The 24,120-nt window shown below is 52.9% G+C and overlaps 1 protein-coding gene across 10 annotated transcripts in view; it reads left to right on the forward strand.

The window, feature by feature from the left end:
* The window catches only part of XPO6 (exportin 6), a 106,332-nt gene extending 101,503 nt beyond the window's left edge, over window positions 1–4,829 (forward strand). For all 10 annotated transcript variants that reach the window (XM_089895977.1, XM_022588440.3, XM_089895983.1 and 7 more), the window contains 3 exons: window positions 1,115–1,213; window positions 1,369–1,599; window positions 4,137–4,829. In XM_089895977.1, coding sequence (XP_089752103.1) covers window positions 1,115–1,213; window positions 1,369–1,599; window positions 4,137–4,238 — 432 coding nt within the window. In that variant the 3' untranslated portion in view covers window positions 4,239–4,829. The remainder of the gene's footprint in view (window positions 1–1,114; window positions 1,214–1,368; window positions 1,600–4,136) is intronic.
* Window positions 4,830–24,120: the final 19,291 nt, after the last annotated feature.

The following is a 24,120-nucleotide window of genomic DNA, read 5'->3' on the forward strand; positions in this document are numbered from 1 at the left end:
GGTCTTGGGTCTGAAGCTCAGCTCTACTTCTTAGTACCTATGAAGTTAGTTAACTTCTTGGAGCCTCAGTCTCTCCATCTGTAAAGTAGGGATAGTAGTGCCTATTTCGTGGGTTTGTTGTGGGGTTAAATGAGAGTGTACACAGCGTTCCTGGCACCCAGGATGCTGGATACGTCTCAGTTCCCTCTGCCTTATAGCAGAGTTGCCCCACGTGTGAGGAGGCTGCCCACGTCAGGACCACCGGGGGCCCTCCTTACCTGCAGCAGTGTGTTAGTTGATCTGCATTTTTGAGAGATAATTCTGGCTTGTACTGTGTTGGGAGAAGCACTGCCCTGTGATTGTCTCCCTTTCTGATCAAGTGCAACTGTTAAACCCTAGAGAGTGAGCTCTGGGGGCTGAGCACACACCACTGTGGCTATAAGACCCCCTTCTCATAGTTGAGGAGCCCAGGGACGGAATGACGAGGCCATCACCGGCTTATTCTGGGGAGTGTCCTGCCCACCACTGGGTTTGCATTTCATTGGCCTCCCCCACTCCTCCTCAGTCACTTTCTGTGGGAGCAGGGCTCTTTGTGTTTGGGGTGGGGGGGTGAACTGGAAACTTCCACAGCCCAGAAACTGCAAAGCAGTTTAAAAATTTGCTATTGCTTAACCCCAAGGCAGAGGCAGCCAGGTGTGAAGGAGCCTTCAAGGATTTGTGGTTTATAAGATCTGGGATGCCAAGGAGAGGGTGGTTTATGGGCGAGTGGTTGGCTTGAGGCGGGGAGGGCAGCCTCTGGTATCTGCTAAGATGGCTGAGGTGCTTGCCTAGAGGTGTTAGCTGCTTCCTTCAAAGACAGATCCCGTGAAGGTGTGGAGGTTTATTACAAAAGGTGCAAGATGAGACCAAATAAGTGAGGCCCAGTGGGGAGGACTTGGGAGCTCAGACTACACAGGAGCGTTCCAAAGATCTGACCAGACAGGCCGGGAGAATGAGGCGGTAGGTGCCCCCGCCCTGCGTCAGCGTGGGGAACCGCCGCCAAGTGTCAGTTCTTTGGGCGTAGGGAGGTGCCCTAGAAGGGCTGGATCTGAGGGTGTTGAAAGGCTGCTTATAAAATGGTGGTCTTATTTCCTAGGCTTTTGGACAGTCCTTTCTCCAGCCTGACATCCACCTATTTAAACAAAATCTCTTTTACTTGGAGACTCTCAACACGAAGCAGAAGCTGTACCACAAGGTGAGTGCCCCAGCTCTCAGATGAAGGCTTCTTCCTCAGAGGTGTCATGGGCCCAGGCCGAGGCCACCCTCCTCGGGTCAGTGGCTGCGGAGCACAACAGGAAGTAGGCAGGGAGCCCGCCCGGCCTTCGCTCACCCTGCTCTTCCTGTCTGCAGAAGATCTTCCGGACCACCATGCTCTTTCAGTTTGTGAACGTGCTGCTCCAGGTCCTGGTTCACAAGTCCCACGACCTCCTGCAGGAGGAGATTGGCATCGCCATTTACAACATGGCCTCTGTGGACTTCGATGGCTTTTTCGCAGCCTTCCTCCCAGAGTTCCTGACCAGCTGTGATGGTGTGGATGCCAACCAGAAAAATGTGCTGGGGCGGAATTTCAAGATGGATCGGGTGAGGAGAGAGAGGCCAGGCTAAAGGGAGGGCAGGCGTGGGCTCTCAAGCCTGGCACCTGTTCCGAGAGGAGGGGGCAGGCTGCCTCGCGCGTGCTTTGTGCCCCCGGCGGCTCCACTGTCGCTCGTGCGGCTCCTGGATGACTCGGTGCCGTGGCTGGACTGAGGGGCACACGCTGTCCGCCAGTGGCGGCCTCTGCAGCACGTATATTCTTCGTCTCAGCTACTGGGCCCGGTTCTGGCCCCAGCCGTCCGCCTGATTTGTCTCAGCTTCTTTGCACCCTGTCGAGCCCACCTCTGACTGGGGCCCAGCTCTTGTTTCCTCTGGGTTGTGAGCCAGTACAGCCAGGACTTGCAGACAGGCCATGAAGATTGATGCTTGGGAGCCCAAGCATCAGGGCTTAGCGGTGGTGCCCTGGGCTCTTCCAGATGCCAGGCTCAGTGGGGCTGACCTGCTGCCAGGCCCTGGGAGGAGCCTCACAGTGCTCATGCTCTTGCCTCCCACTGCCCACCCAGAGACGGTCAGGTGGGCTGTTCCGCCTGGGCAGCCCCTTGAGTGGGAACTGGGGTGGTGAGGTCTGTGGATGCACGTGAAGCCATCGTTGCTAGTGTGTCCAGGTCCCATGGTGCCCAGCCTCTCCTGTCCTGAGGCCTCGTTGCTGGGCCCTCACCTGTCCTCCTCCTTCCAGTTTCAGCTGCTGTAAGTCTTGGCTGTTCGCCCGCCAAGAGGCTCTTCCTGGAACTTTTCCTATCGAATAAGTAATTTTCGTCTTTCAGCCACTCACACTTGATGCAGTGACACCTCCTCTTTCTCCCACATCCTCTTGGTGGTGTTGACTCGACCGCCGTGCGAGAACAGCCCATCCACGTTCCACTTCAGCGTCCAGGGTTGCGTGTTGCTCTTGCTGGAGCAGACTCTTCGTCTTCCTTGCTTGTCTCGTCTGTGATACGTGTCAGGGTCGTTCTTTCTTAGACTCAGCTCCTGTTTTCCCTTGTCTTGGAAACTTTCTCTCCCTGGCGTTGATCTTGTTTTCTCCTGAGCTTCGTTAAGTTCACTTCAGCCAGTTGGCTATTTTGTCATCCTTATCCTGGAGGCCAAATCCTAATATTTAATGATCAGTTTCTAATGATGTCATTCTCAGTCAACTTCTTGATTTAAAGCAGTGGTTTTCAAAGCTATTGATAGGTATGCATCAGAGCACCTGGGGTGCTTATTAAAAATGCAGAAATATACTGCCATGTTCCATTCAAGACATTCGAATTTGGCATTTGGGCGCCACTGATTTTAAAAATATCCCTTGGTTTGTTTTCTTGAGGATGAAATAAGTAAAGGAATCGGCGCCTTCATTCATTCATTCATCCATCCACTGTGTATTTGAAGCTGGCTTCTTCTCCAGCCCTGTGCCAGGTGTCCAGGAGCTCGTGCCTCCCTGCCTTTAGGGAGTCCTGCTGGGAAGATGGGCAACAGCGCCCTCTGTGGACCACACTGAGCCAAGCACCGTATCTGCCTCGGCTTTTTTATAGCCTTCCGACAGCCTTCTGAAGTGTAGGTCCTGTTGTTTAACCCCACTTCACAGAGGAGCCCAGGCTCAGAAAGGGCAGCAGTTGGTTGGCAGTTACAGAACTTGGGATTGGTGGAGCCAGGAAGTGGGATCTGGAGCTGGGGCTTCTGGCTCCAGAGGCTGCCCTCACTGTCCACAGGCGGGGTGAGCCAAGGGCCTCAGAGAGCTTGGAGCAGAGGCACCGACCTAGCCCACTGGAGCCAGGAGATAGGACGTATCCGAGTGGCCTTTTTGGAAGAGGCAGGCTTTGAGCTAAAGTTTGAAGAGGAGGAGAGGTTAGCCAGGTGGCCTAGGGGGTGTGGACAGGCACCGTTGATGTTACTTTGCCTGTGGACCTGCAATCCAGCCTTCAGTAATCCCAATCCAAAGATGAAGAAGCAGACCTCGGGTGGTCCTGTAGTGGTCCATGGTTGAATTTGGGCTTCCTGCTGTGAGGGGCCTTCTCTGTTTGTATTCTGCAGCCTAGCAGGCTAGGTGTCATGAGACATATGGGCCACTGTGACTCTTGATTGGCAGGGCCTGGGTGGAGAAGGGTTCTGCAGATGTGGCTCGGCCGGCCGTGGTGGAGGGGAGCCGTATCCGTGCTCGGGAGCGACTCCAGTCTGGATCCCCTCCCGTCCTGACTGTGTAACCTGGGGCAGGTTTCTTAATCTGTCTGCGCTTCGCTTTCTTCATCCTTCAAATGACGGTACTAACAACCTGCACCGCAGGCTGGCAGCGAGGATTAGACAACTTCTGTCTCTGAATTGCTTGCGACAGGGCCTGGCACGTGGTGGGCACTAGGGCAGTATCAGCTGTTGTTCTTTTTCTCCCACCGTGCCTTCGCTGACACGTGGGGCAAGAGTGAGTGAAGTTTCGCGTTTTGTCAAATGTTCTCAGAGCTCCGGACGCCCTGTGGGACAGGAGTGGCTGGTGGGGTGGAGGTGATTTTGGGTGTTGGGTGGGGCTGGGCTGCAGCTGTGCCCCTGCCTTCCAGGACCTGCCCTCGTTCACCCAGAGTGTGCACAGGCTGGTCAACGACCTGCGTTACTACAGACTCTGCAATGACAGCCTGCCCCCTGGCACCGTGAAGCTCTAGGTGTGGCCTGCTCACCACCCAAGGGACGTGGACTCCTGCCGCCGCCACCTGCACCACCTCCGCCTGCTGCCACGGGTGTCTCCCGGACGGGCCTCGGCCACTCCTCGGCTTCTCACGCCCGGAACGGCGTCGCCTGCCCTCACCCCCCTCCACGCTCCTCTCCTGCCACCCACCCAGCAGAACTGGCCCGGGGTGTCCAGGGGTTTGGAGCAGGCAGGGATCATGCGGCCAGGTACCAGGGAGGCAACGGGAAACCCTGTGGGGTGGTCCGTGCAGATCATGCGTGTATCAGTCACGAGGCAGAAATGCCAAGGACAGCTGTGACAGTGCCACCTTCTCACCATTCCACCTCCCCACCCCTCCCGGCCCAGCCGGCTAAGGAGAGGCATGATGTTGGAACTACTTTGGCACTTCTGTCAAGCCTCTCCCTCCCTCCCCCTCAATTGCCTTGAAGTCTCTGCTGTTTGTCAGAGATTTGCAGACCCATGGGGTTTTTTTTTGTTGTTCTTGTTTTCTCATCATTCCATTGTGATACTAAGAAACTAAGAAGCTTAATGAAAAAATAAAATGCTTATGTTGTTGTTATATAAACGGTGGTTAGGGAGCTTCTTTTCCACTCAAAACTTCCTCAAGGGCCAGCATCCAGGTGAAGGGGAGCGTCCTGGCAGGGTGCCGGGCAGCAAGGGGTGAGGCCTGTGTCGGTGCCCTGGGGGAGCCCCTCCGAGGAGGACTAACTTACATCCCATCCTCTTCTCGACAACATCTTTATAACAGTGAGAAGACGCAGGGTCCCTGTTTCTCAAGTTCAGGGACGGTGGGGAACTTGGTCTGACAGCTACCCTAGTGGTGGAGGTGGGCCTGGAGTCCAGGTGGTGTCCACACCCCTGCTTCTCAAAACGTGGGCTCCCACTCCTCCCCCTCCCAGAGAGTGGACCCCTCAACAGACCGAAGTCTTGCCTGAGGACAACAGGGAGGTGAAGGTCTCTTAATGGATTGTCTGAGAATGGGGGTTGGGGAGGGGAGGGGAGGGTGTAGCTGTGTGAGGGGCGAGGAGTGGGTGGGACTCAGGGCTTGCTGGTGTGTCAGAGAGGTGAGGCCTTGACCAGCTGTTCATGTGAAGAAATGACACTTGTCCTTGAAGTTTCTAGGATAACGGATCGGCAGCTCCTCCTGCTCTAGGTGTGACAGGGACTGGACAGACAGGACTGGGGTTGCTTCTAATGAGGAACACCACGCCTGACAGGAAGAGGTTTGCTCACCTGAAAGTGAGGGTAGGGGTGTTATGTGAAGGCTCATTGACAGAACTGGGGAGGGAGTTGGGGGCTGATGGCTTCTACTTCTGAGGCCTTTCTTTATAAGAATAACTTTGGTGGGGGTGGGGACGTGGGCTGGATTTGAGCTACGTGCACACGTGCACATAGCCCCTTGCTCCACGTCAGTCACAGCCTCCCAGCTGCAGCTAGCCCCAGTTCAGAGTTCATAGAGGAGGGAATTGAAACTTCAGTCGCTCTTCAACAGAAGGGAATTAGCATCCAGTTATTCCTGGGCTATAAACACCACCTCACCTGCCTGCTAGGCAAGGCCGGGAGCGCTGCCTGTGCCCGAGATGATGAAAGGGCTTTTTGAATGCCTAATGACCGAGGGGGTGAGGGAATGGGTTTGGTCGCCTGTGAGCCCCACCCTTGGATGGAACACAAGGCAAGACTTGGGATGGTATAGGAAAGGCCTTGAGGAGTAAGGTGGGCTGGGATGGAGGATTTTTATTCTAAGACTGATGGGCACGGCCCCAGCTGCATGGATTGTAGTGAGCTCCCAGTCCTTGGAGGTGGACAAGAAGAGGCTGGGTGACCTGCAGGAAGGGTTCCTCCCCTGGGAGGGAGGTCAGACAGGTCTTGATCCGATTTCTCTTGACTGCAGCGCCCCACATAGGGCCTGGTACAGAGCAGGCCTTAGGACGCCTGGGTGGAATTGGATAAGTTCTCAGGCCCTTGGCAAATCCAGAAACTGTCTTTGTGATCTGAGGAAGGGGATGGGGAAAGGATAGAGATGGACAAGAGGGAGCCTTTAGGTCAGTCTCAGCTAGGGACAGATAATGGCTGGGGGTTTTCAATGAGGTGGGCTGCTTTCCCTGCCACCTTTGGGTGCAAGGAGTTTGTCTCGGCTCCATTTGACGCCCATGTCCTGCTTTTCCTCTGGTTTCTGTCATTTACATCCACCAAAGGCACAGCTGCTGGCTTTGGGAAGGGTTCTGATGAAATTTTCTGGTTTTCACAATTTATGGCATTTTCCTCCATTGCCTACCATTGGCCTCACACAATGGAGGGTTGACATTTTTTAACAGCCTTTTTCCCCCCTCCAACTACAAAATGTTGTAGAAGAATATGTAAAAAATGCAGAAAAAAAAATAGGGTCATCTAATCCCAGTGCCCAGAGAAAACCACTGTTAGTATTTTGGTGAATTTTCTTTCAACATTTCCCTATTTGTCTGCAAACATGTATGATTTTCCTTTTCCTTTTTTTTTTTTTAAATAGAGGTCCTGTTTTTGTAGTCTCCTTTTGATTTATTTAACATGACCATTTTCTCATGTTGTTAAATATTCTACTAAAACATGGTTTTTAATGGTGGATGGTATTGTAATAGGGAAGAACAAATCTGACTCCATGTTAGATCTGTTTCTTTTACTTTAATCTTTGTGTTCTGTTGCCTTTGCTTCCAGTTAAGAATGTTGCCCATAGCCTGAAATATACAGGACAGCCTATTCTCAAGGCTATACCTTTTTTTTTTTTTTTGCGGTCTGTGGGCCTCTCACTCTTGTGGCCCCTCCCACTGCGGAGCACAGGCTCCGGACACGCAGGCTCAGTGGCCATGGCTCACTGGCCCAGCCGCTCTGCGGCATGTGGGATCTTCCCGGACCGGAGCACGAACCCGTGTCCCCTGCATCGGCAGGCGGACTCTCAACCACTGTGCCACCAGGGAAGCCCCCCCCCTTTTTTTTTTAATTGGCGTATAGTTGCTTTACAATCAGCTTTATGTATAGATACATATATCCCCTCTTTTTTGGACTTCCTTCTCATTTAGGTCACCACAGAGCATTGAGTAGAGCTCCCTGTGCTACACAGAAGGTTCTCATTAGTTACCTATTTTATACGTAGTATCAACAGGTGTATATATGTCAATCCCAATGTCCCAAGGGCTATACCTGTTAAGAGTATTACACTTTTCTGCTCATACAGAGATAAAATGTTGCAGAACAGAGAATAATACTTGGCTTGTTGGAGGTTTACAGGAACACGGTGACCTGACCTATGGGGACAAAGGATTCCTGCACCAAGAAGTGTGTAACAACCAGCCACACCCCTCCCTCACCTTTTAAAATGCTTTGCTGCAAGCTTTCAGGTAGTTTGGGGTTTTGGGGGGCGTGAGCCACCCATGTCCTTGCGTGGCCCTGCAATAAACCTTTCTCTGCTCCAAACTCTGATGTTTCCGTTTGGCCTCGCTGGGCGTCAGGCACACAGACTTGCAGTTGTTGGCAGTATTCTATCATATGGCTATACCATGATTTGTTTATAGTTTTTCTTATTACAAATGATGCTGCAGTGAACGCCCTCGTACATAAATCTTGGTACTTGTGTGATTATTTCCATAGGTTCAGTTCCTACATGTGAAACTGCTGGGTCAAATATTTTTGAGGCTTGTGATATCACTGGGGCCTGATTTCTATTCAGAAGAAGGATGAAAGTTACAGACTTCAGAGTTGCAAAATGTCTGAGCTGTAAGGCTCACTGAGACCATTTGACCAAATCAGCCCCTAATTTTGTGGATCGTGGGGACCCTGAGCCCCAGGGCCTCCTGGCTGGTTAGTGGCAGCCTAACCAGGCCTCCTGCCCACTTCTGAGCAACATTAGTGTCCCCAAGTGACACCTCTGCCAGGCAGCTGGGACCAGGGAGAGGGACCTTGACAGGAGCCATGGTTGGTGATGGCTCGTCAATTTTACAGACTTACCAAATGCCTCCATAAGCCAGGTGCTTGGGCTGCGAGGGAAGGATTTGGAGATTAATAAGACACAGCCTGTGTCTGCAAGGAACTCACAGACCAGTGAGGAGAAAGGCAAACAGATTGTTGCAGAATCTAAGTACTTAGGACTGTGATCAAGGTTAGGAGTCCAGAAAATGGACAGAGGGTTGTAGAACTAGGGGATCAGGGGAGGGCTGAGGATCAGGGGAGGCTTCATTACAGGTGACGATCATCTGAGCAGGTCTCGCCTCTGGGCGAGTGGGCAGAGGAAGGCTGAAGACACCTTGTGACGGCATCTTAAGGCTGGCAACCAGGCTGGCGCTGACTGGAGACATTTGAATATTGCCATGAAACTTTGGTGGACAGATGGGTAGGATGACTATAATTTTTTTTTCCCCAAACACGGATGTCTTGAGTGAAAAGAGACATTATCACAGTAACTCTGGGGCGACAGGTGTAAACTGGGACTTCTGTTCTCCCTAGTCCTGGAAGAGAAAGTGTCCGGCCCTGGGAGGCTTGTATAGTGTCTGGAAGACAGACGATCCCCGGCATCCTTCCTTTCAGCTTCAGGTGCAGCTGCCTGGCTCATCAGGAGGGATCGACTCTGAGCTGGTCCCCAGCACTGAGATAAACATGACGAGCAACATCGTATTCTGCACAGCCAGCATTTTGGTGGTTGCAGTTTGACCAATTTGGTTCATCCCCACACCAGCTCCAGGGGAAAGCTGGGGTCTTCCCTGACCCTCTGGACCTGAGCTGGCTGCCCTCCTCCAGATCCTCCACTCAGAAGCTCTCCTGCATGCCCCTTGACAGCGAGGCTTCCTTGCTAACCATACGGCACCTCTGTCCCCCGCCGGGATGAGATCTCCTTGAAGGCAGAGGAGCATCTGTGTCCCCAGCACTCAGTGTAGGGCCTGGAGCAGGTGCCCCCAAAACACTGAGTGCGTGAGGATTTTCCAGATGTATCTAAATGGGCTTTTCCTCAAAGGAGGAAGCTGGAGTCACACTGAGGTCTCTCTTGGCGCTAATTTTTAACACAATGAAGCTGCGTCCTTGGTGTCTTCTCAGAACGCCTGGCCTTACTTTCAGGCTCCTTAGGGAAAAGCACTTGAGAGAACGGCTCTTCAGTGAAGGATTTCTTCAGCTCAGGGACTCCCTTTTCCGCTCTTCCCTGTCTGCATCATTTGGAAACATCTTTTAAAAGCCATGTTAATTGATTGGCTCGGGCCCTAGGTGGGGTGGTGGGTTTCGCCACAGACATGGGTTATGCGGCCTCCTGGGTCTAAGCCGAGAGCCCTGTGTGGTGCCCGCAGTGGGGGGCAAGGAGGGTGAAAGATTAATTATTTAAACACATCCAGCAGCTCCAGTTTTCCTTCTCTTTATTGTGCAAACAATACATGTTCCTTTCAGAGAAACAGAAAGAAAATAGAAGTTTCTTAAGTCATTATAATGACTCAGTGGGTGGCCTTCCAGACCTTTCCTTCTGTGTATGTACATGCACACACCTCTTTCAGGGTGTACAACATGATGTTATGTGTGTGGCAGGGTTTTGCCCCCTTAGGCCTCTGTGCATATACACACCTTTTGGTGGGTCACAGACCCCTAGAGACCCCAGCTGTCTGGCTGTTTCTGCCTAAGCCATGACGGGGACCAGTGAGGTAGAAGTGCCCTCTGGAACATTGTAGGAGGTAATCTGGGCCCTCGTCTCTTGGACCCACGTTGGTGCCTGGAGTTAGCTTGGGGCCTGAGGCTAGAGACTCGTCCAGAGGGGCGGCTCCTTCCGGAAAAACCAAGACAGATACTGTCCAATCTCGGAGCCCTTGAGGAAGGCTTATCCTCACTTTGCCGAGGTGGGGCCTAAGGTCCAGAGGATGCAACCAGCCCATGCCCTGCCTCTCTCTGCCCAAGTCCTGAGCTCCCCTGGAGTCGCTGTGACCTTGGTTCCAGCCTCTGAAGGCCACTGGAGTAGAAGTGTTTCGGACTCCAGAGAAGGATGTGCACAGCATCTCCAGCTTCCCCCTGCTGAGCCTACCTGGGGAGGGGCTGGGAGCCCCGAGGACACTCTGGGGGCTGTTATTACCTTACTGATCTGTACTGTGGCATTTCCAAAAATGGTTCCCGCCTCCCCCGCTGCAGGATGAGACAGGCCACCACTGCCTTCCAGACGCTGCCCAGGGCTTGCTTTCTGCAGGCACCCACCCCAGCCCTTAGGATCCGCTGCTTTCAGGGCAAACGCTAACAGATAAGGAGACTGAGACGCAGAGAGGGGAAGTGAATTTCCCAAGGCCACACGGCAAGTCATTGGCAAAGCTGGGGTCCAGATTTAGGTCTGTGTGGTTCCAGAGCCTGCGTTCTTTCTGCTATGCCTGTGCTCACGGAGGAGCCAGCCTCCGCTCAGCCTCACTGGGGAAACGGCATGCTGAGGGGCCTTGGAAGCTTCTGTGCTCCTGTCAGCCATTCCTAAGCTCGTTTCCTCCCGCCTCCCTCCCTCCCTCCCCTCCTCTCTTTCTTTCTGTCTCCCTTCCTTCCTTCCTTCCTTCCTTCCTTTCTCTTTCTTCCCCTCTTTTTCTTTCTCTCCTTTTTTCTTTCTCTCTCTCTTTCTCTCTCTTTCTTTCTCTCTGTTTTTAAATATTTATTTGGCTGCATCAGGTCTTAGTTGTGGCACGTGGGACCTTCGTTGTGGCCTGTGGGATCCTTAGTTGCGGCATGTGGGTTCTAGTTCCCTGATCAGGGATCAAACCCGGGCCCCCTGCATTGGGAGCGTGGAGTCTTAGCCACTGGACCACCAGAGAAGTCCCCTAAGCTCATATTCTGCTGAGCCGAGGAGACAGGACATTTGTCACTGTCACCCTTGAACTTGAAGGACATTGAGGCCCAGAGGGGTTATGTGGCTTGCCTGAGGTCACACAGCTTGTAAGTGGCAGGGCGGGAAACCAGGTCTACGGGATTCCAAATTCTGTTCCCTGCCAGAGGTGCTGTGGCTGCTGTGCCTGGAGTCGGATTTGTTCTTCCTGAGAGGAAGTGCTTGTGGATGGAACTGCTGGAGGAGTCTCAGAGCCTGAGCTGGCTGTGGGGACAGTGGGAAGCTGAGAGCCAGGAGTCTGGGTCCCTGGGGGCCCAGATTCACCGAGTCTGCCGGGTCCCATCCCTTTCTGGTTTTGGAGCCTGGGCATGTGAGGAGAGGACTGCTTCCTGACGCACAGTATGCTCCACACAGTTGCTTCTGCTTCCTCTGGCGGCTTTGAGAGCTGTTTGCAGAATCCAGTTTGTATAGATGACCCAGGTGGAGTGCACTTCTGGGAGACCCTGGGCACTCCGGTCCATCCCTGAGCACAAGGCTCCTTGGGGTTTCTCTGTGCACAGGGGCTATGGAGCCAAACAAAGGCTCCTTAATAGAACGATGCGTGTCTGACCCACCCTCAGCTCAAAGGTGTGTATCACTTATGCATCACTCACCTGTTCAGTCTGCCAGTCCATCACCAGACGTTCACTGAGGGTTTATACTGTGACCAGTACTGGGTCGAGGACTAGGCCTGGGGCGTGGATAACCATGGGTCCTGCCCTCAAGAAAGTGGTCCATGTCCTTTATATCATCATAATTACTTACGAGAGAGAGACAGAGAGAGAGAGAGAGACAGAGAGAGAGAGAGAGTGTGTGTGTGTGTGTGTGTGTGTGTATACAGTGCGCATGTGTGGGGTGACGGACAAAATATACTCTGTGCTCTGACCTGACTCAGATGTACACAAAACGTACCTGTTTCTAGAAATCATCTCATTTTACACTGCAAAACTGGTGGCCGGAAAAACGTATTTTTTAAAAATTTTCCCATTAAACTGAAATCATTCTCTCCAGATTTAAAACAGGCTCTTCTGGATAAAATATTCCATTAAAGTTCAAACTTCAGACAAGTTTTGTGAGAATTTCAAAAGGCACCTCTTCCTTCAAATAGGGGCAGCTCTGCACCAGGAGAGTGGAGTGCAAGCAAGATTTCACCCCACACTTGCTCCCTTAGCCAGGCCTTCTTGGATGGTGAACAACCTGCACAGCTGTCCATGGCAGACTTGTCAAACTCCCCACTGAAAAGTGTCTTGTCTCAAGAGGTCTCCCTTCCCCCTCATCCCTCTTCTTTCCAAGATGGCTTTTGGGGGGAGGCAGACGTCTTTATGGGGTTGGGGGAGGGACATCCAGGTCTTGTTTTGGACTTTGGATCCTCAGACTAAAAGGCCACTATTAGATGATCATGGTCCCCTCAGGACTGAATATCCGAAACCGACTCAATCCTGTGTCTGAAGCTAAGTGTGTCTGCGTGCCAGACCCTTGCCTGTGACATCTGACCTTTACCATCCCCACCAGGACACAGCAGGTTGTCACCGGCGCCTGAAGTCTCCACCTTCCCGTCAGCAGAGTAGAAAATCAGAGTGAGTGGGCTTGAGGACTCGATGCTGTTTGGTGGCCCAGTAGTTAAGTGGGTGGTGGAGCAGCTCCTGCCTTTCCAACCCTCCAGGCCGGGGGTGGCCTGTTGCCCTGGGGCAGGCCTCAGGCTCCTGTTCTTGAGCCTCAGCTTTCCTCCCCTACCCTGGGGACCGGGCCTCCCTCCGGTTCCCCCGGGCCCTGCGGGTTAGGGCTTCCCCTCCCACCTTCAACCACCCCCCGGGGTCCAGCTCCCACCACTCTTCCAGACAACTCTGGAGAGGCCATGGCTGTAGAAAAGGGAGTTGGCAACAAGAAGTGAGGTCAGAGGGGGCAGAGCCGGAGTTCTGGCACAGATGGGCATCAGTCCTGCTGGTCAGTCTTGGGCAACATGCTGGCCGCTGCCCACACGAAGCCTCGGCCCATGTGACCCCTGAGGGGTCGGCTGCTCACTGGCTGGTCTTCAGTTTGCACGTGGTGACAGCTGACGTTCCCCATCCCCATCCTCACGCTCCGTCTTCTCTCCGGCCCCTCTGCCCACCGATCCAGCCTCCCAGGGGCAGAGTTTGGGGTCAGCCCTGGCCTTGCATTCTGAGGGGGCAAGCAGGGAGAACCAAGAGCATTCGCTTCCCTAGGGAGGGGGCGCTTCATGACCATGTCCAAACAGCCTCACCTTTCAGTGTAGACCAGCAGGACTTGGTGAGAACAGGAAGCTGCCCGGGCAACCCTTAATCAGGCTTGGAGATCCGCTATGAGGAGCTAAACTCCAACCGCTGCTCAGTCCTACCAACCACCTCTAAAATCTCGATGTCCCCCACCACGCTCTGCCTCCTACTCCAGGAAGCTACTTGACTCTCTCCCAAATTGGAATGCTAGGTCGGCGCATGTGATGGCAACAGGGAGACTGGGACAGGGAGGCTGGGACGTGTGTATTGCCTTCTATGCCGGGAGATGGACGCATACTGCGAGAATTTCCCCCAGATACAAAGGCTATTTAAAAGATGGTGGGCATGGGCCTTCCCTGGTGGCGCAGTGGTTGAGAATCCACCTGCCGATGCAGGGGACACGGGTTCGTGCCCCGGTCCGGGAAGATCCCACATGCTGCGGAGCGGCTGGGCCCGTGAGCCATGGCCGCTGAGCCTGCGCGTCCGGAGTCTGTGCTCCGCAACGGGAGAGGCCACAACAGTGAGAGGCCTGCGTACCGCAAAAAAAAAAAAAAAAAAAAAGATGGTGGGCAGCTGCGTGTGCGACCTATGCCCACTAGATGGCCACACAGGTATTTCTGGATCCATAGGACTCCTCCAGCTAGACCCACTCCACAGACCTTCCCCTCAGACAGTGTGAGGGGCTTGGCCTGGGGACCCCGTCCTCGGTCTGCCCCTCCTGCCCCCGCAGTCCCAGGCCCTCTGGAGGTGCTGATGCAGCCAGAGAGGTGGGTGCCTGGGAGCTTGGTGGAGCTCAGAGTCTGTCTGTTCTTGTCGAGGTCCTGAGAGTCAGGTTCGGACAGATCTGGGTTCAAGTTCACATTCTACTGCTTCCTAGATGTAGGGCCAGACCCTAAACACTGGAAAAGTGTAGTGCCAACACCCCACCCCAACCCCAAAGTAATTAAAAATAAAAACAATACTAAGTCAATTATGCTTCAATAAAACTGGGGGGAAAATGAAAAAAAACCCCACAATACTAAATCATAGAATTAGATTTAATATTGTAAAGCGATGCTACACTTGTCTGTGGGCTGATTTCTCTCTCTCTTGTGCTTCCACGCACAAGTCAGTCAGTCTAGCTGTGTGACCTCAGGCAAGTCACTTAGGCTCTCTGGTCCTCAGTCCTCAGCTGTAAAGGGGAGTTAGTATGAGTTCCTCCCAGGGTTGTTGAAGGACCACATGAGATGATGGATATAGAGTATTCAGCTTCAAGCCTGGGTTGCAGTAGTTGTAGTAGAACAGTGGTCCTTTGGGTTGTTACTGATACAGGCTCCTTTGGGCCGTTGGGGTGTGTAACCCATAGCGCAGAAGGCCTGGCTTTGGCTGGTCAGCAGCAGTCGGGGTGATTGGGGGTTCAGCTGATACTTGATTGGAAAAGATGGAGACAGCTTGAGCAAAGTGTCAGACACACGGGCCAGGTGTAGACATGAAGCAGGTGTCAGGAGAGAAGATGGTCCCGGGCTGGGCATCCCCCCAGGTCCCTCATGCACTCCTCATGGCCCTGGAGAGGTGCATGGTTATCCTCACTTTCGAGGCAGAAGCTCAGAGATGCTCAGAGACACAGCAGGCGGGGCTGTGAGCCCAGGTGTGGTGGCAGCTTGCTTGTCAGCCCTCTCCTGCCACATGTGACGCAGATGGGGCTCTTCCTGAGCACCCCTCGCCCGCAGTGCTGGCCCTGGGGTCCAGGGATGGTCTGGGCAGGTCCAGGGGGGCTGGTGGACAGTGAGGCTTTCCCGGGCTGTCCCTATGGCCGCCTGTTGCCTCCAGATGCTCTGCCCTGTTCTGCATGGCTGCCACCCTGGGGACACAGCCTGTGACTTTGACACACACATGCACATCCACGCATACCGTCTGGGAGAGCAGGAATTGTCTGAGGAGGCAGAGAGCACGTGGCCTCCCCGGGAGGTATTGACATGGCCTCCCTGGTCACGGCCTAGTTCAATGCCCCCGTTTTATGGCTTGGGAGCCCGAGGCCAGAGTGGGGAACAAGCCAGATATGAGAGCCAGGGTCGAGCCAGGATTAGAACCTAGGATCCCAGCTCGCAGCTCAACTCTCTCCACGGCACCCCTGGGCACCCCTGGGAGGGGTCACCATGGTAACGGGGCGTCAGGCGGCCCAGATCATTGGGAGGAATAGGCCAGGGAGCTATCATTTCTTGAGAACCTACTAAGTGACTGGTTTATTGGGGCATTTAACTCACTGGAGTGTAAACATGAAATGGTTTCATTTCTTAAAAAATAAGGAGACAGCATAGCTACAAGCCTCAGAATTTCAACTGCCAGGGATCAAATCCTGGCTCCTGCCTCTTGCTGTGTGACCCTGGGCAAGTTTCTGAGCCTCTCTGCCGCAGCCTCATCTTTGAAATGGAGATAATAATAATAATATAATGATTAATATAATAACAGTATTATAGGGCTGTTGTGACGGTTAAGAGAGTTACTAAATCTAAATAAAGCACTATGGGGCTTCCCTGGTGGCGCAGTGGTTAAGAATATGCCTGCCAGTGCAGGGGACATGGGTTTGATCCCTGGTCCGGGAAGATCCCACATGCCGCGGAACAACTAAGCCCGTGCACCACAACTACTGAGCCCACGTGCCTAGAGCCCGTGCTCTGCAACAAGAGAAGCCACTGCAATGAGAAGCCCGTGCACCGCAACAAAGAGTAGCCCCCGCTCACTGCAACTAGAGAAACCCTGTGCACAGCAATGAAGATCCTACACAGCCAAAAATAAATAATATAAATAAATATTTAAAATAAATAAATAAAGCACTAGAATGCTGGCTGGTACACAAGAAGTGGTGTATATGTTAGCTGGTAGCATTGTTATTATTATTGTATTTATTGTATTTTTATTATTCACATAATTGCCCTCAACTATACTCCATCCCTCAGTGCCATGTTGGCCTGATTCCGCAGCTTCTGGTCCCTTTCTGTTGGAACCGTCTCATTTTAGTCGTAGGCTCAGGCCTGCATGTTTCAAAATCTCAGCCTTCAGTTCACCTCAGAGCTCCTCCCCTCCCCTCGACCCTGCAAACTGCCTGCAGAGGGGTTCCACACACGTCATGGAGCAGAAGCCAGCCTCACCTGGACCCCACCATGGTTCAATCCCCACCATGGACTCAGGCTGGGAGTCCACACCATGTCTCAGTTCTGTGGTCCCAGGAGTGGTCCTGAGACCTCCTTTCCTCCTCTAATCTCTACTGGGGATAAAAAGAGTCCTTTCCTACCCTTCTGAGGGCCACAGAGAAGAAATGCGATTTCCCCTGGTCTCCCCAGGTGCACACCACCACAGGCCCTTCAAGTGGAGATCATCTGTGGGCCAGGGTCCCTACAGGGGGCCTCTCACATTCAGAAGTCTCTGGGCCAGAAATGCCACCAATGCCAGGTTCCCAAGTGCACCCCCAAACTCCAGGAGCCAAGCCCTGTGCAGTGGAGCCCTATCGGCCCCAGTTCTTCACCCCTCCTATGCCTGCCCTTTGCCTGTGGCTTCCAGCTCCTCCCACTACAGAGGAGTGTAACTTGGGTTTGGCCATGGACTTTCCTTGGCCAGTCAGGTAAAGTAAAAGTGTAACCAAGCAGGACCTATGAGGCCTTCCTAGAGTAGACCCCTACCCATGTCCTCTGCCTGTCTTTTGTCCGTAGAAAAACTTTAGTCAAAGAATAAATTTAATCAGAGAAGTGAGAAAATGCAGAAAGAAAGGAAAACAGTCGAGCAAGACAATATAATAATACTTTAGCCATTAATCAAAGTCAAGGACCTTTAGTTCCTCCTCAAGGACTATAGATAATATTCTGAGCCACGTCCTTTGAGCTGTTTTGCAGATACTGAAAACCCCACCAGGTGGGAGAAGTTAACTGTACACTGCCCACAAGCGCGTAGACTCCAGACTAGTAGGAACCAGAAGGTTGATGATGCCGACTCCCGATTACCTCACCACCAACCAATCAGAAGCATGTCCACGAGCTGACCACGCCCTGCTCCTTGAACACTATAAGACTCCTCACCACCCGCTCCGGGGTGGGGTGCACAGTTTTGAGGGCACTAACCTGCTGTGGCCCCCTTTGCCTGGCAAAGCAATGAAGCTATTCTTTCCTCCTTCACCCAAAACTCTGTCTCCGCGTTTCTATCCGGCACTGGTGAACAGAGGCCGAATTCTGGCAAAAAAAGTGACAGCATGTCAGTTCTGACCTAGACCTTCAGAGGCCTCGTGCTCACTTCCTTGTACCTCTACTATTGTCATGAAAAGAGTAGGCCTGGACCACCCTCCTGATCCCAAGAGGAGGACGAAGGACACATGGGGAGGAGCCGAGGCCACCCCAAGACAGGCGAGCAGGCCGAGCTGAGATGAGCAGACCCCAGCCAACCCTCTGACGTGAGTGTGAGTTCAGCTGAGATCGTGGAGCTGCCCAGATGACCCAGCTGAGACCAGCTGACCCCAGCTAGCCCCTGGACATGTGAGTAGGCCCAAAGGAGATCGGCAGAGCTGTCCTAGCCAGCTCATTCCAGATCATCCAACCCCGTCACTGCAGATTCCTGAGCTAAATACATGTGTGCTGTTGATGCCACTGAGGTTTTGTGGCTCTTTGTTACACAGTGTTATCTTGGCCTTTAGTTAACTGCTACGCATCCCCACCTTCTACCCCACAATGCAGGAGAAGGGCTGAAAATAAAGATGCATTACACACCTCCGTGGGCCCCGAGGAAGCTCTCTGCCCATGCTTCTCTCCTGTAGGGGTGCCAGTGTGGGCCTGTGGAGCCTCTACCTCTACCAGCATCCAGCTGACAAACGAGATGCCTTTCCTTAAAGGCATCCCCTGTCTGTCTATACAATTCTCACAGAGCCTCCTTCTATTTAGAACGTGGGATCCTTGGCAGCTTTGGTCCTCGGCTTCAGACCTTAGCTGCTAAGCACAGACAAAACAGGAAAAAAAGTCTCATTGGGCGGCCTGTTACCTGCATATTATCTGAATTAACGTCTGCAGCATCAGTGAGACTGCCGCCGCTTTACAGATGAGGAAATGGAGGTCAGTATGGTAAATGTCCTGCACAGGGTTGTAAGTGATGGATCCCAGATCCCAACACACGTGTCTGACAAAGGAGCCCATGCTATTAGTCATGCCATGGAAAAGAATCTCAACTGGGTGGTTGAAGCCAGCATCCCTCTCTGGCCACCTCATTGAGTCTGGGCTGAGATGGACTTCTAGAAGAATCTCTTTAGGGCTCCTTTCTACTTGCCCCCATTGCTCCCCCAGAAGGGCAGCTGCTATACTTGGGTCAGGTTTGTGGGTGAGGGTTGGGTTCCATTCGCCAGAGGCAGACTGAGAAAAGAGGTGGGCAAGGTGCCTGTGGCTGTGTCTGCCTCTTCCATTCCCCCCGGCCCCCACTTGCTTCTTCACTTCTTTCTTTGACAAACATTCAGGGAGAATCTGCTACATGCCGGGCTCTGTTCTAGGCCCACGGGACTCAACAGTGAGTGGCAGGCCTGGTCCCGTCCTCATGTAGCTGGTGTTCCAGTGGAGAAGACAGAACAGACCATAAATGAACAACAGTCGTAAATGACTAAACGTGGCCGTTTGGGATCATGCCGAGGGAAGGAGACCGTGCTAGGGATGGGACGCCTGCACGTCAGGATGAACGGCCGGGGGCCTCAAGACCTGGAGCTGAGACCCAATGGGACCCAATCGCGGTCTTCAGGAAGGAGGAATAGTAGTGCAAAGGCCCTGGGGCAGGAATCAGCTGGATGTGCTAGAGAACAGAAGGGAGGCCAGTGTGGCTGGAATTTAGAGAGCGAGTGGGCAGAGTATTATGAGATATTATTTGATTATCCAAACCTGGACATGTTAATTTTAATATGAATTTTAAACAATAATTGAAAACCAACAATAGTACAAAGTACTACTCCCCAAGCCCCAGCACTACCCAGGTGGGAGCTGATGTCCTGCCCCAGCTGCCTTGTTTGGCAGGTGGTGGGGTGAGGGGAGTCTCAGTCCTTCCTTTCAGCAGTCCTTACTGAGGCTTCCATGACCCCCACCCCAAACTCGGGCCCCTAAAAGCTCCTGGGTTCCACACGGACGACAGCAGACACCGCACCAGCTCAGCAATCTCTGGCGCAGGCCGGCCTGTCAAGACCGCACATGACGCATGCGTGCTTGCCCTGGAGCTCTGACTGTGAAGGCTGTTTTCTGTGATAATTGACTTCCTTGAAAGTCAAAGCAGGAGGACCAGCCACCTCCTCCCAAGCACCTCCAGAGTCTCCTGCTGTTGGAGAAAACAAGTTTGTTCTGCAATCTGGGCAAGGCTTAACTCTGTTAAACCCAGCATCCTTCCCTTTCCTTCTGTTTTAAGAAAGACCCCGCAAGAACTGTGGCTCACTGGTTAAGAATCCGCCTGCCAGTGCAGGGGACACGGGTTCGAGCCCTGGCCCAGGAAGATCCCCCATGCCGCAGAGCAACTAAGCCTGCGAGCCACAACTACTGAGCCCGAGTGCCACAACTACTGAAACCCGAGCACCTAGAGCCCGTGCTCCGCAACGAGAAGCCAAGCCCATGCACTGAAATGAAGAGTAGTCCCTGCTCGCCGCAACTAGAGAAAGCCCACTCGCAGCCACGAAGACCCAACGCAGCCAAAAATAAATTAATTAATTAATAAAAAAAAAGAAGAAGAAAAAGAAAGGTTCCACGGATGGGCTGTGAGAGATTGATCACCCTGGATCCCAGCTCTGCCGCCTCTGGGCTAAGGGACCTCGCATGAGTCACCTACCTCGGTTTACTCATCAAAATAATTGAGGGAAGGCTGATGATCAAGACAGCTCCAAGTTAGGGCTGTGAGGGAGTTTACCGAGCGTGTGTGCGTCAATTGCAGGTACGTAGCAAGAACTGTGGTAGGAAGGAGTCCTTCTTACTATGTGGTGAAGGACCTGGAACTTAGTAGCCCCTTGACCAGTGGTACTTCAGCCAGAGATGGTGACCATTCTTCCGGTCTTGCCCGCTTCCCTCCGGCCACACAGTGACCCCTTGCTGCTCCTCTCACATTCTTTCTCTTCCGGTCTCTGCACTGTTGTCCACCGAGCCCGCACCCCCGTACCCTACCCTGCCCCCCCCACGACGGGTCTGCAAGGCTCACTCCCCTGTGGTCTCTGCTCCAGGGTATGTAAACAGCCTCCTCTCCGTCTGCTTCACCTCCCTGGAGCTCACCTACAGCCCTCATCAGCACCTGACCTGTTAGGGCCTTTTTTTTGGGGGGGTGGGGGTAAGTGGTTATCATTAGTCTCCCTTCAAAAGAATGGAAGATTTTAGAAGGCAATAAACCACTTGTAGTGGTTGAATGATGACCCCTTCCAGCCAAAGATATGCCCACGTCCCAGAACCTGTAAATGCGACCTTATTTTTTATTTTTTGTGGTACGCGGGCCTCTCACCGTTGTAGCCTCTCCCGTTGCGGAGCACAGGCTTCGGACGCGCAGGCTCAGCGGCCATGGCTCACGGGCCCAGCCACTCCACGGCATGTGGGATCTTCCCGGACCGGGGGACGAACCCATGTCCCCTGCATCGGCAGGCGGACTCTCAACCACTGCGCCACCAGGGAAGCCCAATGCAACCTTATTTTTAAAAAGGGTCTTTGCAGATATACTTAAGGATCTAGAGATGAGACCACCCTGGATTATCCGGTGGGCCCTAAATCCAATGATGAGTGTCTCCAAAAGATGTACCCAGAGGCGAAGGTGGGATGCAGAGATTGGAGGGATGCGGCCACAAGGAATGTCGGGAGACACCAGAAACTGGAAGAGGCAAGGAAGGATCCTCCCCTGGAGCCCCCGGAGGGAGCATGGCCCTGCCGACACCTTGAGTTCAGAGAGAATACATTTCTGTTGTTTTAAGTCACTCAATTTGTGGTACTTGGTTATGCAGCACCAGGCAGCGGAAATAGTTCTGTAGCGCCAATACCCAGAACAGGGCCTGGAATGTAGCAGAGCAGGGGGCAGCAGGTTTTCTCTGGAAAGGGCCAGAGAGCAAACATTTGAAGCTCTGTGGGCTGTGGGCCGTACGTCTCTGTTGCGACAGCCCAACACTGCCCTGGAGCCTGCAGGCAGCCACAGATAACACGGAAATGAAAGGGCATGGCTACTTTCCAATCAAACATTATTTGCGGACACTGAAATTTGAATTTCATATAATTTTCATGTGTCACAAAATATGATTCTTATTTTGATTTTGTTTCGACCATTAAAAAATGTAAAAACTGTTCTTAGCTTGTGGGCAGAATGCAGCAGGTGGAGGGCTGGATTTGGCCCATGCGCCTTGGTCTGCTGCTTCCTGTAACAGAGGCTCGATGGGGATTTGTTGAAGGATTGAAACATCAGAGACGGCAGCTGGATGCTCCAGTCAAGTAGCCCAGAGACCAAGATGAAACCATTTGCAGACTAAGCGCCTGGAGGATTAAAACAGACTTGGATTCTGGGGTCCTGCAAACTGCTGAAAGCAGAGGCCTCACCCCAGGATCTTCAGCCACAGGGAGGAACAAGGACGTTTGAAGGCTGATCTGGTCACTCAGATGCCTGGCTAGGGAGGTGGTTTCCAAGTCCCCTGGTGCCTGGAGCAATGGAGGATGCAGAAGGAGGCAATGACGGCTCCCTACAAAGATCAGATGTTGAGTTGTTGGTTTAGTGACAGTGGATTCTGGGATAACAATCTGGTAGAGCTCTGAGGACAGTGGAACTAAAATTCTAACCCAGTGGTGGCAAACTCCAGTGCCTGCTGGGATTAGGTCAGGGATAGGAATGAGCAAAGTAGATCTGATATAAGACAATAGGGAGTGGTGGGGACTGTGGCAAAGTGGAGAGACTGTATCCAATCTAAAACAGTTACTCAGTTCCAGCCAGTTCTGCCAGCTGGGAATGCAGGCCCAGTGCTGGCAGACTTTTAGATTGTCCCTAAGAAGCTGGAGAATCCAATTATTTGTATTCGATCTCCTGATTTAAAATCTTGGCTCACATTAAAAAAAAAAAAAAAAAGTCATACCAGGAGTTTTCCATAGGTTAAGTGGACACTGTCGTACCCATCTTACATTCAGAGGGGCTAAGTTGCTTGACCAGCAACACATATCTACGAGATGGCCAATCTGGATGTGGGTGACATCATAGTCTTCCAAGTGGGGGCTTTGTGTGGCCCCATTCCCTGAGCAGAGTGGTCCAGGGGGCCCAGAGGGTCTCTCCAGCTAGGAGGTCTGGGTCCCTGATGCCTTAAGTCAGAGGGGGCAGGAGGGGGGTGTTCAGGTTCCGGAAATGACATAGCCACACTTGACCCTCCTTCTTGGTTGATGGAGAAGTGGCTGGGTACACACTCCCGTGTCTGATGGAAGCAGCTGTCACTCGTGTCTGTGAAGGAGGCAGTTTTCTGCGAAGAAACCTTGGGAAATTGGATGTGGCTGCTGTGCCTGCATCCTTAGGGGCCTGGGAAAGCACCTTGTATGCAATTAGCAGATTAGACAGCCCCTTCTGCCACCCCCGACCCGCCTCTTCACCCTGTCATTTCACAATTCCTCCAGGACCGGCGATGGCGATAGTGGAGAAGGATTTGCTTTTAATGGGTCTGCCCAGAATTGCCTTGTTTTCTTGACGTTGACAAACTAGATCCCTTAATAAAAGTTTCATGACTCAATTTAGTGAGGGAGACATGTAATCCCAGCCGCTACCGTCCTGATCTCAAAGATTATCCCTGGGCGTAGGTCCCAGGAACATTCCTGTGTTTGACACGAGCACTGTCTCTAGGGGCATCGCCTGCTGAGTTGCCAGGGCACCCGTGGGCAGAAAGATCCGCCCACTGCCCGGGAAGGCCTCTCTGCCATTGCTTCCCTCTGCCCTCTCGTGGTGGTCATTGGCCATTTTGGCCATCCAGAATCTGTTCTCTTGTATCTGCCCTGATCACCTGTGGGGATTGTTTGCAGACCTACCAGCCCTTTGCAGTACTCCCTCTCCCTTTAGATCTGGGCAGAAATGCTTAGACCAATGCCGGGAAGTAACTCCATGTGTGTGCCTAGGGCAGAGCTTAGGAGGCCTTGTGGCTTCCACCTGTGCCTTCTAAGACCTCCAAGACACATGCAAAACAGGAGCCCCGTCTAGCTGACTGGAGGGGGGGGCTCACGTGATGAACTAAGGCACCCCACCGAGCATAGTACCAGCTTCCAGGTGTACAAGTGAGCTCCTCATCGATCCTATGGCCTAGTCGAGCCGTCAGAAGACTGCAGCCCACGAATGGTACCAGGAGAGAGAAGTATAGTTGCCTAGATTCCAACCCACAGGATCATGAGAAACAGTAATTGTTGCTAAGTTTTGCAAGTTGTTAACACAGCAATAGATAATTGTTGCAGCCACCTCTCTCTGTCTCCTCCATGATGTTTGGGCAGGGACTGACCCCAGACGGCAGCTCCAGGGGTGGGTCCTGACTGTCTTAAGCCAGTCGGAGGATCCTATTCTCTCTGTCTACAGTGAGACGTCAAGAGCCATCTGCTGGGGCTTCTGGGAAAGAGAAACTTCCCCATCATCTAAGAAAGAGCTGGCGTGGTGTGAGAATGTGAGGTCAGGAATCCAGGCAGGTTGGACTTGGCGAGGGAGGTCTGTTGGTCTTGGCTGGCTTGGTCACGTATCTGGGAATCAGGAGGGGCTGTCAGTCAAGGTCCCCCTCCTGGGGCCAGCAGCCTAGCCCAGGTGTGTTCTGATCACAGCGACGACAGAAGTGCAAGTGGGAACTT

This window comes from Delphinapterus leucas, chromosome 15, assembly GCF_059928025.1.
Source record: "Delphinapterus leucas isolate spDelLeu-1000000601 "Yukka" chromosome 15, BTC_Dleu_Yukka2, whole genome shotgun sequence".
NCBI lineage: Eukaryota > Metazoa > Chordata > Mammalia > Artiodactyla > Monodontidae > Delphinapterus > Delphinapterus leucas.